General features: G+C 51.3%; 5 protein-coding genes across 5 annotated transcripts; 3 read left to right on the top strand and 2 right to left on the bottom strand.

Annotated features, from left to right (window-relative positions):
* Window positions 1-52: 52 nt before the first annotated feature.
* On the bottom strand, window positions 53-3,847 carry COCCADRAFT_95388 (uncharacterized protein; the record flags this gene model as incomplete). Its single annotated transcript, XM_007713822.1, has 3 exons — window positions 53-3,244; window positions 3,404-3,568; window positions 3,626-3,847. 3 exons carry the CDS (start codon window positions 3,845-3,847, stop codon window positions 53-55), a joined length of 3,579 nt encoding a protein of 1,192 aa, XP_007712012.1.
* A 177-nt stretch (window positions 3,848-4,024) lies between these two features.
* On the top strand, window positions 4,025-4,569 carry COCCADRAFT_36509 (uncharacterized protein; the record flags this gene model as incomplete). Its single annotated transcript, XM_007713821.1, has 2 exons — window positions 4,025-4,195; window positions 4,258-4,569. 2 exons carry the CDS (start codon window positions 4,025-4,027, stop codon window positions 4,567-4,569), a joined length of 483 nt encoding a protein of 160 aa, XP_007712011.1.
* A 233-nt stretch (window positions 4,570-4,802) lies between these two features.
* COCCADRAFT_95387 (uncharacterized protein) lies at window positions 4,803-5,487 on the bottom strand (the record flags this gene model as incomplete). Its single annotated transcript, XM_007713820.1, has 2 exons — window positions 4,803-5,036; window positions 5,089-5,487. 2 exons carry the CDS (start codon window positions 5,485-5,487, stop codon window positions 4,803-4,805), a joined length of 633 nt encoding a protein of 210 aa, XP_007712010.1.
* A 1,180-nt stretch (window positions 5,488-6,667) lies between these two features.
* Window positions 6,668-8,276, top strand: COCCADRAFT_4783 (uncharacterized protein; the record flags this gene model as incomplete). The annotated part of the gene is made up of 6 exons (XM_007713798.1): window positions 6,668-6,674; window positions 6,774-6,804; window positions 6,966-7,021; window positions 7,130-7,160; window positions 7,220-7,991; window positions 8,046-8,276. 6 exons carry the CDS (start codon window positions 6,668-6,670, stop codon window positions 8,274-8,276), a joined length of 1,128 nt encoding a protein of 375 aa, XP_007711988.1.
* A 767-nt stretch (window positions 8,277-9,043) lies between these two features.
* On the top strand, window positions 9,044-10,703 carry COCCADRAFT_4782 (uncharacterized protein; the record flags this gene model as incomplete). Its single annotated transcript, XM_007713797.1, has 4 exons — window positions 9,044-9,415; window positions 9,473-9,728; window positions 9,784-10,371; window positions 10,426-10,703. The coding sequence occupies 4 exons, from the start codon at window positions 9,044-9,046 to the stop codon at window positions 10,701-10,703; spliced, it is 1,494 nt and encodes a 497-aa protein (XP_007711987.1).
* Between the last annotated feature and the right edge of the window lie 2,145 nt (window positions 10,704-12,848).

Here is a 12,848-nt window from a genome sequence, read left to right as displayed (position 1 = left end):
AACTGGACTAATCTACAACACACATCACAACATACCGCCACTCTAGCATCCCTCACCCAACTATCCGCTCAATAACATACCTTCCATTCCCCTCCTTCTTCTGCACCACCTTCCGAATCCCCAATCCCCACCCCTGCGTCCCCTTCTCCCCGACAAGACTCATCTCAACCTCGCACTCACGTCTCTCCTTGGACAACTCCACAATCTTGCCCTTGGGCTTACTCGCCTGCAGCAACGGCGTGTTGAGTGCAATATTGATAATCTGGGGCCGTGTAACGGGCGTCAGGGGATGCATTCGCGTTTTTGGTGTTTTGCTGCCGTGAACGGTGGATGTGGCTACGCGTTGGAGGTGCGAGTAGATTATGTAGCCTGGCATTTTGGCGGGCGGTGTGCGCGCGAGGAGGGAGGAGGGGTGCAGGAAGACGTATTTGGAGTGGGGATCGTCGTCGGAGCGGTCGGTTTGCGAGGAGAAGAGGGTTACGTAGGGGACGTCGATTGCGGTCTTTGGTTTCCTGGGTAGATCCGGGGGGATGGGGGCGAGGTCGGCGCGCATGGCGATTTGGTCGATGAAGCCAGCGGCGCAGATTTGGGTGAGGATGTTGATGTTGCGCTCGGATGGGGCTGGGAGTTTGGGCTCGTAGCCGCCGATTGCTGTGGGTCGGTGGGCGCGGACGATGTTGGTGAGTTGGTGGCGGAGTTGACTGGCTTCGTTCATGGCTTTTGCGTTGAGGAACATGTCTTCGCAGAATCTTCGCGAGTTGGGCTCGTATGCGTAGGCACAGATTGCGTTGCTAAGCTTGATGCAGTCGCTTTGCTTTGCGTTGATACTCATCTTCGCTTGTGCGGCGTTGTAGGCTTTCCGTAGTCGTGAGCGTTCTTCGGCCTCAATGTTGTCCTGCTCAGTGCGAGTGGCATCCGGATCTTTGGTTGGTTCCCGCAGTCCGAGTTTGTTCTCTGGTATGATGAGTTCTGGCACTGACAAGGCGGCCACCAATGCAATGGTCTCTGCCACAAGGTTCTGCGCAACACCCATTGCAACCATACGAGCGAATCGTGGGTTGAGGGGATACAAAGAAAGTTCATGGCCAAGCTTAGTGACTTTTCCATCGATTGACAGTGCACCCAGGTATGAAAGTAGGTTCTCTGCCTTTTGTAGGCTTCCGCGATCCGGTGGTGTTGGGAACGGGAAATTGACGACAGGAGCACCCATGCTCTTCAGCTGTAGCACCACACCCTCTAAAGGTGTTCTTGATATTTCTGGCGCGGCATACTCTTCAAAATCACGCTCGAATACTGCGGAGGAGTACAGGCGGTAACAGTGACCAGGTCCAGTACGACCTGCACGACCAGAACGCTGGTTTGCACTGGCTTTGCTGATCCACCCGACCTCGAAGCTCTGCACACCTGTAACCGGATCGTATTTCTTTTCTTTTGCTCTTCCGCAATCAAAGACGTAGCGAATACCAGGTATTGTCAAACTGGTCTCGGCAACGTTTGTGGCGAGAACGATAAGACGAGAGCCATCTGGAGGTGACTCGAAGACGCGTAGTTGTTGATTGGTAGGCAATTGTGAATAAAGCGGCAGAACGTGAACATTCATGACGGTTTCTTCGGGCTTCTCATCTTCAATCTCAAATTCTTTGTCGTCCTCGTCATCAAGGCCCATTATTATTGAACCTTCGGAGTCTGAGCCATCATCGTCTTCGTAATCCGTGGACTTGGTCGGTGCGCCCAGTTCAATGTCCTCGACTTCCAATGGTGTTTCTGCTGGAGAAACAACAACCTTGCCAGCTTTGATCTCTTTGCCTTGAGTAGATGAGAAGACTTGCTTCAATTGCTTCGCTAACTGGGAGATCTCATTTTGACCGGTAAGGAATACGAGCATGCCGCCCTTGGGCAGCTTCCGGTGACCCCTACACACTTTTCGGTACATTTCCTCGACGTAGTCTCGTTGAGTACGGCGCGCAAAGTGGTTCACGACGGTATATTGGCGACCTTCGGCCTTGATGAGCGGTGGAGGTTCACTTCTAAACAAGCGCTTGTTTTCTGTAAAATCTGATATGCGCAGAGTAGCCGACATGATGATCAGTTTCAGGGGCTTGTTTTTGGGATCATCTTTCACCATCTGAGCTCGGAGGTCAACTATTCTGCTGAGCATGCCGATGAGAATGTCGGTGTTGACGCTACGCTCGTGGGCCTCATCAATGACGATAGCAGAATACTTTGTCAGGACGAAGTCTTGAGTTATCTCTCGTAGCAAGACACCATCAGTCATGAACTTGATAGCAGTTTTAGCGCTTGTGGTTGTATCAAAGCGAATCTGATATGCCACTTTAGAGCCTTGATCTCCAAGCTCATCGCCAACACGTTTTGCCATGCTGACAGCAGCTACACGGCGTGGTTGAGTGACCCCAATCATGCCCGGTGTTGGTCCATCGGGTGCTCCGTAGCCTGACTCAAGAAGAAATTGCGGCACTTGGGTAGTTTTACCGCTACCAGTGGAACCCCAAACTACAACTACGTCGTTATTATGTATCGCCTCCATGATCTTTTGTTCTTCAGCCACAATCGGTAACTGCATTCTGGACTCTTGTATTTCGGGCGATCGATCGACGTTTACGCTGAATGCTTTGCGAGTAGCATCGGTCTTCGTTTTCGTTTCGAGTTCAGGAGGCAGAGGATCTTGCTCGGAAGCTCGAGGTTTGAAGTTCGCTGGGGTGGGCGCGAAAGAGAGCTGATTAGTCGGAGTGAAGCCTACTTGTTCGTTTCTTTGCTGTGTTGCCCAAGCCTTGAAAGCCGATGTTCTTTCCTTCTTTGCAAGCTTTTTATCTTCATCAAGACTGGTGTCGCTTTCATCGCTCTCGTCTTCGGAGTCCTCTTCCGAACCGCTTTGCTCTGATCCCGAAGAGTCGCCTTCCTCAGATTCAGAGCCTTCATCTTCAGACTCCGCACTGGAGTTCGCTGAATCGTCCTCCTCCATCTGGCTGTCGTTGTCCTCGGCTGAACTGAAACCCTCCCATTCCACTTCTTCTTCAATTGCAACTGGTTTTGTGGTTTGGCCCTTGCGACGCTTTCGAACTTGTATTACTGGCTTGCCTGAATCATCCAGTTCCAGAGGTCTCTTCAATCCACTTCCAAATAGGCCGTTTGTCTGTTGCGTTGCTGCAGGGATCCCGGATGTGGGCTGGCGGGTGTCGGATTCCGGATCAGATGGCGATGGTGACTGCGCGCGTTCTCGTGATACCTCGTTCTCATGCGCTGGTTTTGCTGCGGCCTGCCGCGCAGTAGATTTGGGTATGGAGTGCGATACAGGCGCCGATACCTGCTCTGCTTCGTCTGAGCTGTCGTCCTCAATGTCTCTGATTTCGCGCTCTTCCAGCAGCAATTCCTGGTTTTTGTCCACATCTATCCCAGCCCGGCTTTCGGCAAGCGCACGCCTCAAAGCTTCCCTCTTTGTATCCGCTCCTCGACCAAGCTTCTTTGAACTCTGGAATAAGGTAGTGTCGACTTTCTGGGCGGCAAGCTTTTTCAGCAGCTCGAGACTTTCTTCTTTCTTGAGTTTAGTATCCTGGGTGGGTTAGTCGTGCTTGTAAGTGCGAAGCAAATGGAGCGCAAAGTGACATACAATGTATTTTTCGAGGCGCTTTTTCTTTTTGTTGGACATTTTGCCCTGCGCTTCGCGCGTGAGCTCTTCCTTCAGCGCTGCCTTCTTCGCATTGCGTTCCTGCTGCTCAACAGGCAATATCTCAGCCGTGTTGGCATCGTCGACGCCATTGCTTGGGTCGGCAGCATTTTTGCGACGGGCAAGGACTTTGTGCTTTCGCTGCCGGGGCACAAACTTGGGCATGCTGGGCGGGTGATGGCGGCGAAGTCTGCTCGCATGCGCCCGAAATAATTTTGGCGGGGATCAGACGCTAGCGTGGACTCTCCGCATCACTCCCGCGGCCAGTAACAGACGCATCCAGGTGGGCCGACTCTTCTTCTCGCCATCACCCCACTTCAGCGCGACAGACATCATAGCAATATGCCAGCAGCAATCAATTCAGACGACTACGTCGTGACACCAGCGGCTTATCCTGCGCATACCAAGATAGCGAGTGTGACGATAAATGGGTTAGAAACGACGGCAACGGCCGTCAGCTTTGCCGACAAGATACTCATCACGGTTACGCAGCAAGGCCGACTAGCGCACTGGGTACAAAAAGAAACGGTAGACTACATAGACTAGAGCAGGAGTCGCTAAGTACAAGAATGCAGGTACACGTTCCGCTTGATATCACTGCGACGGATGCGTCGGTCACGTCCAATTCCTACCTCGAGCGCGACGAGGAGGATCCAAATTCGGACCTCTTGCCTATGCACCAACTAACGGCTACAACTATACTGGGCGGCACTATACCAGAACTTGACACGCTTGGGCAAACGCTTGCAACCCAAGTCGCTAGCGCAATCAAGCAACGCGACGAACGAGAGTCAAGGATGGTCGTGTTGGGCATGGGCTTAGATAAGACTATGGTTGGGAGAGGAGCGTTCAGTGAACTGGTTGGACTGGTCCTGGGAATAATATGAGGTGTTGTATATTTTGAGCTGCTCTGGTCTGGACCAGTAGTCCTGACAATGCTCGATGTGATTTCTATGATATCCCCGAAGCAAATTGCTTCTCTACCAAAACCCGGGTATGTCCTTGGTAATGATCTTTTAAATTCCTGCCTCATAACTGTCGTCCCACATGTGCGCCATTCCCATGCTAACCCAATTGTAGTTCCGCAACGCCGCCCAATGCAAAGCATGCGCGACCTAGACTATACATTGTCGCGCAGCTTATTGATCAGCAAATCTACTGATTCCATGTCGTTGGCATCCAACTTTTCTTCAGGCTTGAGTTCGGCGGGCACATGCTCGAGAGCGGCGTCGAGTCCTGCCTGGAAATTTCGGACCGACGAGGACAGGGCGAAAATGGCCTTTTTGCGGACTTTCTTATCGGCATCTGAAGTGGCCATCCGAACCAATGTGGGAATAGCGCCGACAACAAGAAGCTGCAGCATATTAGTATTGTGCAAATTGGGTTGTGCGTCAAGGACTACTTACTCGCTCTTGCGTCCTGATATTGTTTTGTACAGCCGTGCCGCAACACCATGCAGCGTAGAATCGCAGTTCGGATTCCTTGTTCTCGAGTTGTTCGACAAGTGGTGTCCACAGGCCCAAGCTCTCGATGTTGTTCGCATTGTCCAGGTTCTCGATGAGCTGCTCGAAGTTGTCGAATGCGGTCGTCCTGTGCTCGAGTTCTGCTTCCTCATTCTGGATGACCTGCATGCTCTCTTGCATGAGTTGGGCGTCTGATGGGCCTGACATGCCGGTGACGAGGCGTTGCAGGGCCTCGACATCGATCTGGGCGGGCCGCTGGTCTGCAGCGGCTCCGTCGGTGCGTGAGGCTTCGGAGTTTTGGATGCCCCACTTGAGGAGGTTGTTTAGTCCGGGGTCGTTCATGATGTTGGATGTGCGTGTGAAATTGGGGTGGAAGTGTCTGTGTGGAGGAGGGCTGGGGTTTGGCTGTGGGCTATGGTGTTGAAATAATTTTGGCGGGACATATGACGCTGATCACGCCGGGGGCGTTGCGATGGGGCCAGCAGCTTCGGGCGGCTTCGATGGACTGCAGCAGTCGAACAGCACCCCTGCACGGCGCTGCGCATGTCGCGAGACTCTTTGACGTGTCTTGCCACGGCTTGATGGGCTTTTGCGAGACTGTCTGGCATCAAGATGGGCATTTACAGTGATGCAATGGCAGGCACGAACACTGAGGGGGCAGCGCGGCGACGTCTGCTCGTTTGGCCAGGTACGCAGGTGGGCGGACTGGGCCGACCCACCGTACCCCTCATTGCACGTGACGTCCGGATCAGGGCTAGGCGGGGGGCAGGGCGCGAGAGGACGGCGAGAGGACGAGTTGGCGGTGAGCAAGCCGCGGATGGCGGATGGCGGATGGCGGATGAAATGGCAACACTACTTACAGCAATGCAGGCTGGGTGGGTGGCTGGGGGCTGCTGAGTGTGCCATGCCCAACTCGGGCGTGCATTACCAGCACAATGCCGTCGAGAACACGTAGTGCGTAGTGGAGAGTCGATATGCTCGCCCTGCGCCAAGCCCTTTGCAGCGCTGCCTGGCGGTCTGGTACAGTTGACGTGCGTGGACAACACCTCCCGTTTGCTGTGGCGGAACGGCTTGCGTGTGCTGCTCACTGTTGCTACCCGCCTCCAGAAGCATCAATTGTGCAGCCTAGAGTTGATGGGCGCCGTCTATAAGTTGGCCGCCGTACTGCTCGCCCACGCTGGCCACTCAGTCCTCCGTAGAATTATACACAATCCCCCTTTGGGATCAGTCCGCTCGTGCAAAGCTCTCCTTCGCTCCTGTGCTCCTGCCACCCCGCTAAATCTGGGCAAGGCCGACCCGCTTATTTAGCACACCCAGTTCTTGCCTCGCGCACAAGAACCTCACCCTCAACACCGCCGCCGAACTTGTAAGCTCCCCCGACTGTCCGCGTTCTCCCTGCTGCTGGCCCCGTACCTGCACCCCCAACTTCCTCTACTAACTCTCAATTGCTCCAGCGACGCTACACCCACACCCTTTCACAGCTCTACGTTTACTCTAATCTCACCCTAATCAGTCAATCATCATGGAGGGTAAGCAGCCTGAACCCCTACCTCCCTGCCCGATGCCCATCCCCAATGATCGTGCCATCTATCTCAATGAACTCTGCTAACATCTCTCTCCCCCTACAGAGGAAGTCGCAGCTCTCGTCATCGACAATGGGTGAGTTGGCATCCCACACACCCCAACACCTGCCATCCCTGCTGTGGAGGGGCTTTCCCTTGTGCCCAGCGCCTAAGCACTCTCCAAATCCCCCATCACAGCCTCCACAGCAGCGCGCGAGGTTACAGCTACACAAATGGACTTGAGCTGACATTCTACAGTTCGGGTATGTGCAAGGCCGGTTTCGCCGGTGATGATGCGCCCCGAGCAGTCTTCCGTAAGTACCTCAATCCACAGCTTGCTCCCCAACAGCTGCATCGAGAGCGTCACGCTGTGGCCTCTGGGTGTAGTATGGTGTGAAAACTCGATTCTGACAGCTTTGCAGCTTCCATTGTCGGCCGACCGCGTCACCATGGGTACGACCAACCTCCCCGTGTCCATCTCCCCCTCATACGCAAGCTGACAAAGACGCCAGTATCATGATTGGTATGGGCCAAAAGGACTCATATGTCGGTGATGAGGCACAGTCAAAGCGTGGTATCCTGACTCTGCGATACCCCATTGAGCACGGTGTCGTTACCAACTGGGATGACATGGAGAAGATTTGGCACCACACCTTCTACAACGAGCTGCGTGTCGCACCTGAGGAGCACCCCGTCCTCCTCACCGAGGCTCCCATCAACCCCAAGTCCAACCGTGAGAAGATGACACAGATTGTTTTCGAGACCTTCAATGCTCCCGCTTTCTACGTCTCTATCCAGGCCGTCCTGTCTCTGTACGCCTCTGGACGTACCACTGGTATCGTTCTCGACTCCGGTGACGGTGTCACTCACGTTGTCCCCATCTACGAGGGTTTCGCCCTTCCCCACGCCATCTCCCGTGTCGACATGGCTGGTCGTGACTTGACCGACTACCTCATGAAGATCTTGGCTGAGCGCGGTTACACCTTCTCCACCACTGCCGAGCGAGAAATCGTCCGTGACATCAAGGAGAAGCTCTGCTACGTCGCTCTCGACTTCGAGCAGGAGATCCAGACTGCCAGCCAGTCTTCCAGCTTGGAGAAGTCCTACGAGCTTCCTGACGGTCAGGTCATCACCATTGGAAACGAGCGTTTCCGTGCTCCTGAAGCTCTCTTCCAGCCTTCCGTCTTGGGTCTTGAAAGCGGCGGTATCCACGTCACCACTTTCAACTCCATCATGAAGTGCGATGTCGACGTCAGGAAAGACCTGTACGGCAACATTGTCATGGTACGTTACATTGTATGTAATCACGATAGCAGGCGGCTAACAAAAAAAAACTAGTCTGGTGGTACCACCATGTACCCCGGTATCTCCGACCGTATGCAGAAGGAAATCACCGCTCTCGCCCCATCCTCGATGAAGGTCAAGATCATCGCTCCTCCCGAGCGCAAGTACTCCGTCTGGATCGGTGGTTCCATTCTTGCTTCGCTCTCCACCTTCCAGCAGATGTGGATCTCAAAGCAGGAGTACGACGAGAGCGGTCCCTCCATCGTCCACCGCAAGTGCTTCTAAGGTATGAATCACCGCATTCTCGAACTACTTCATCGACTAACGTCTTTCTTGCCAGCGTGTTCCTGCGTACGGTTCTCGAGATCATGACAAGCCTACAGGCGGAGACATCTGCGTTTTGGCGCACTGTCATTCCTGGGTTTCACACATGGCGGTTGTCCACAAAATAGCACAGCGGGTCAATGATTGGGTGTTTGAGTTATGGAGCAGCTTGGGCTCACACATGAAGTGTAGTGCGGATCTTAAGGTTGTAGCTTAGAGCCTATGAACACTTTCGTATCCCTTACAGCTGGGTAACGCTCAAGTGATGTTTGTGATGTGCTCTGATGAGCCTATGGCCATGATGACATTTCTGAGACAGCCGTATTTGACATGACATTCCTGTAGAGACTGCCCATTAAAAGTCTGTCGTCTTGCGGTGTGCATAGTTTACCCAAGATGGGCAGGAGCTATTCCGACGTGTTTTGGTTTGGTGACTTTTGATGTTCATCGCGGCGCTAGCAGGGATATGTAGCTTTTTCGAGCCGTTAGTCGATTACCAAGCAACGCGTTGCTTCACAAAGAGCTTAAATGTGCCCTGTCATATTCAGTAAGTCCCCGCCTGTGAGCTTACTGCCATGCGCAAAGCTCTCTTCTCAAAGCCTTGTCCTACGTGCTAACCTGTCGTGTTCTAGAATAGAATCGTATGAACTATTACTGCATCATTCAGCCTTCTTCCAACCACTAGACTGTTTACCAAGCTTTATCTGCACTCGGCACGCGTTTGAACCATGTCGCCAACGCCTAGTATACGCAGTAGACCACCGTCTATTAGCACTGCTGACGAGAACACACCCCTCTTGTCATATGTGGAACCTACACCTATAGGAGAGAGCTCAGATGTTTCGGACCAGCCCTACGAGGACCAAGGCATTGACAACAGGAACGGGGATGAAGATCGCCCACTTCCAAAATTACAAGTCCTTCTGTTGTGTTATGCGGGCTGTTTAGGGTCTATTGCTTTCTTCTCAATCATTCCTTATATCAATTTCATGATTGAGAGAGTTGGCGGTATCGACAAGGAGGATGTTGGTTTCTATTCTGGGCTGGTTGAAAGTCTCTTCAGTGCAACTCAGATGTGTGTCATGATTCTGTGGGGCAAGGTAGGTGATTTTCGACTAGCTAATCAAAGAGAATATCCCCGCTGACCCAGCTCCCAGGCTTCTGATCGGTATGGGAGAAAGCCAGTGCTGGTTATATCGTTGTTTGGAATGACCCTTGCTACGTTACTATTCGGTCTAAGCCAATCTATATGGCAGCTGGCGTTGTTCAGATGTTTTGCTGGCGTCTTTGCTGGCACTGTTGTTATTGTCCGGGCCATGCTCTCTGAGAACAGCACCAAGCACACACAAGCTCGCGCCTTTAGCTTCTTTGCATTCTCCAACAATATGGGCATCTTTTTAGGCCCGCTAATTGGTAAGTGATGCAGAGACTAGCGCACGCTTATCATGTGCTAAGTAGACGACTACAGGTGGCGGACTCGAGCGACCAGCCGACAAGTTCCCCTCAACTTTTGGCAAGGTGCGGTTCTGGCACGACTATCCTTACGCTTTGCCAAACATCGTCATTGCGGCAATTGGCCTTTCTGCCGGCATTGCTACCCTGCTGTTTGTAAAGGAAACATTGCATACTCGTGGTGATTCGAAGAACCCAAAGCCCAGCATGTCGACTCGGGAGCTACTCAAGTACCCCGGTGTCGCACGTGTTCTTCTTATCTACAATTATGTCATGCTTTTGGCGTTCACTTTTACCGCCGTGTTTCCACTAGCCCAATACACACCTGTGGATATGGGCGGCCTTGGCTTCTCATCAGGTCTAATCGCCATGTTCACAGGGCTGAATGGGGTGTCTCAAGCTGTTTGGCTACTACTAGTCTTCCCGATGCTGCACAAGCGTTTCGGCACTGGTCGTTTGCTTTGGCTATGCGCGCTAGCTTGGCCTATCTTGTTCGTTTCCATTCCGATTTACAACGTCTTTCTGCGATATGGCAAGACTATTCTTTTCTGGGCTACTGCACCACCGATGCTGGCATTTTTCAGTGGAGTTTCAATGGCATTCAGTGAGTACCTCCGCATGCTACTAACCCAATTTCTGTCACTAATACACACACTAGCCTCGGTACAGCTTGCACTCAACGACATTTCACCCTCGCCTGAGACCCTTGGGACTCTGAACGCTATTGCAATTGCATTCCAGTGTGGTCTTCGATCCCTTGGTCCTGCCATAGCAACTAGCATATACGCTCTCAGTGTCAAGTACAACATCCTATGGGGCCAGCTATTTTGGCTTACCCAGGTTGCTTTGGTATTTGGGTTGTACGCGTTGTTGCCAATGCTTCCAGCCAAGGTTAGAGGCGCTCCGAGACCTAAGCTTGATAATGGTAGTTCGTAATGTTTCTGGGAATACAAAATGGCGGAGATTATCGCACCTTCGTGTGTAATTGTAGGAGCCAATATCGTTATAGGGAGGCAAAGTAGTGCCGTACGATACTACTTGGTTGATGACACCACACGTTCTATAGTCTTCACGTTAAAGTATTCACTACTTTACAATATAGATCTGGTTGAGAAATTGAAAAAAAAATAGGATTCAGTTATTCTCAATCGATCAAGTGGCTACCCTGTAATGCTGAAAACAAAGTCTTTTTATCTTACATGGTCGACCTTCCAACGCATCCCCTTGTCAGCCCAAAAGCTATAAGAAAATTAATCTTTACATCCCATTTCTATCCCGCATGCATATCCTCATCAAGCCTCTCTTCCCCATGCTTCATCACCAACACACAAAATTAACAATCATGAACCTCCAACTAGATAATTTTCACCGCCCAACACACTTACTTTTTTATCTTAGCCCCAAAACCACTGCCATTCAATCAGAAACTACTGATCCAATCCCTCACCGTGTTCATCCATATCATACTTGTCTGTCTCATTCAACATCGCAAAAATCAGTTGCATGACCAACCAAGCACCAGGACGTTCATACTATCGTACCTGATATCCTTTTAGCGACTGTCGATTAGGCAGATGGAAATGTTTCCGGGTCGGCGACCGATAGTCGTAACTGAGGTAACACAAAGCGAAATCCAGTGTTCAGCCCGATTGTTGATTTATCGTTTCGAAGCAGGGGTCGTGGTTGTGTTTTCGGGAGACACTGTGGAATGGGAGTGAGTGGAAGTGCGTTGTAGCTTCGTGAGACACTGCTATGCACTGATAGAAAATGGGTAGGTTGGTTGTGTAGTAATTTGGTATGTAGTTAAAGTTTTTTGTGGATGTAGGATGCGAGGATAACACTGCGGACTGGAAGTGAGCAGGAAAAAAAAGGGTTGTAGCTTAGGGAGACACTGCTATGTAGGGATGGAAATGAATGGATGGGGTGCGTTAGGTACGAAGTCTTCTGAATGGTGTATTCGAGGAAGAGAGTATGCTGGATGAGGAAAGTGGACTGTATTGTTTAGTTCAAGACATGGAGACGGGACGGGTTGACGTGGTGTTTGGTGTGAAAGAAACTGGGTACGATGTTGGAAGAAGTGCTTGCGAGTTACTGTTAAGGGTGTTGCCACTGTTGTATAGGTGAACGAGAATACAGGGGTAGTCTAGAGGGAATTTGCTCGCAACAATGGTGTTTCGAATGATTACTTTTATTGAAAGGCCGTCGTGAAAGAGTGAGCAGTTTAGATGTATACACGGTGTAACTATAGGCTAGGGTTAGTACAAGATAGGTCAACAATAGATGAAATGTTACCGAAAGCAGTTGGGAAGTAGTATTTGGAAGTGCTATACATGAGTGGCTACCTATACACTGTGGTGTACCAGAATATGGATAGATTACGAAAATAACATCATGTTTCCCTTCGGCGCAGATAGTCTACCTTCTCCAATCAATTCTATACCGGCGATTGCTTGCCAGCTATGATCTCTCCCGGTTGCGAGGCGCTCCTTGATATCTTCTGAGCGCGATATATCATCCTGATAAAAACAACGCTGGTATCATCCGTGATATAGCACTTACCGAGCAGTCTGTTGCGGATGTTAAGACAAGGTACATATCGGATGAGCTTTTGTAGTAAAAGAGGGTCATCACTCAAGAAGCATACGCTGTCGTAGTAAGTTATCATTCAGTGAGAGTGTAGTCTATGAGTCATCAATGACTAGAGCTTTCAGTTCTCCATTGCCAACTATCAAACACACCATCTTCTTTACCCATAACCGCAGTAGTGTGCACGAGAATTGAAACATGATCTACGGTGAATATCTCGGTCCTCCACAAACGATTCCTTGCAAGCCTCTAAGCATCGAACTAATGTAAGGTACCACCGATCAAGCATCAACGGGCTTCGGGACAGCCCACCTTCGGCACGTAACCAGAAACAGCAAGAGACCGCATATGTGTGGGGAGAGACGCGGAGGGGAAGCTTCCGAGGAAGAAGCGGAAGAAAGTGGATCTGGTGCAGTGGCTGTGTTGAACAAGGTTAGGATTTTTTTTGACTCACCCACGACGACGGAAGGCTACTACTTACCCACCTATTCTAGA

The sequence above is a fragment of the Bipolaris zeicola genome (genome assembly GCF_000523435.1).
Source record: "Bipolaris zeicola 26-R-13 unplaced genomic scaffold scaffold_68, whole genome shotgun sequence".
NCBI lineage: Eukaryota > Fungi > Ascomycota > Dothideomycetes > Pleosporales > Pleosporaceae > Bipolaris > Bipolaris zeicola.
This window is presented reverse-complemented; position numbering and strand designations above follow the sequence as displayed.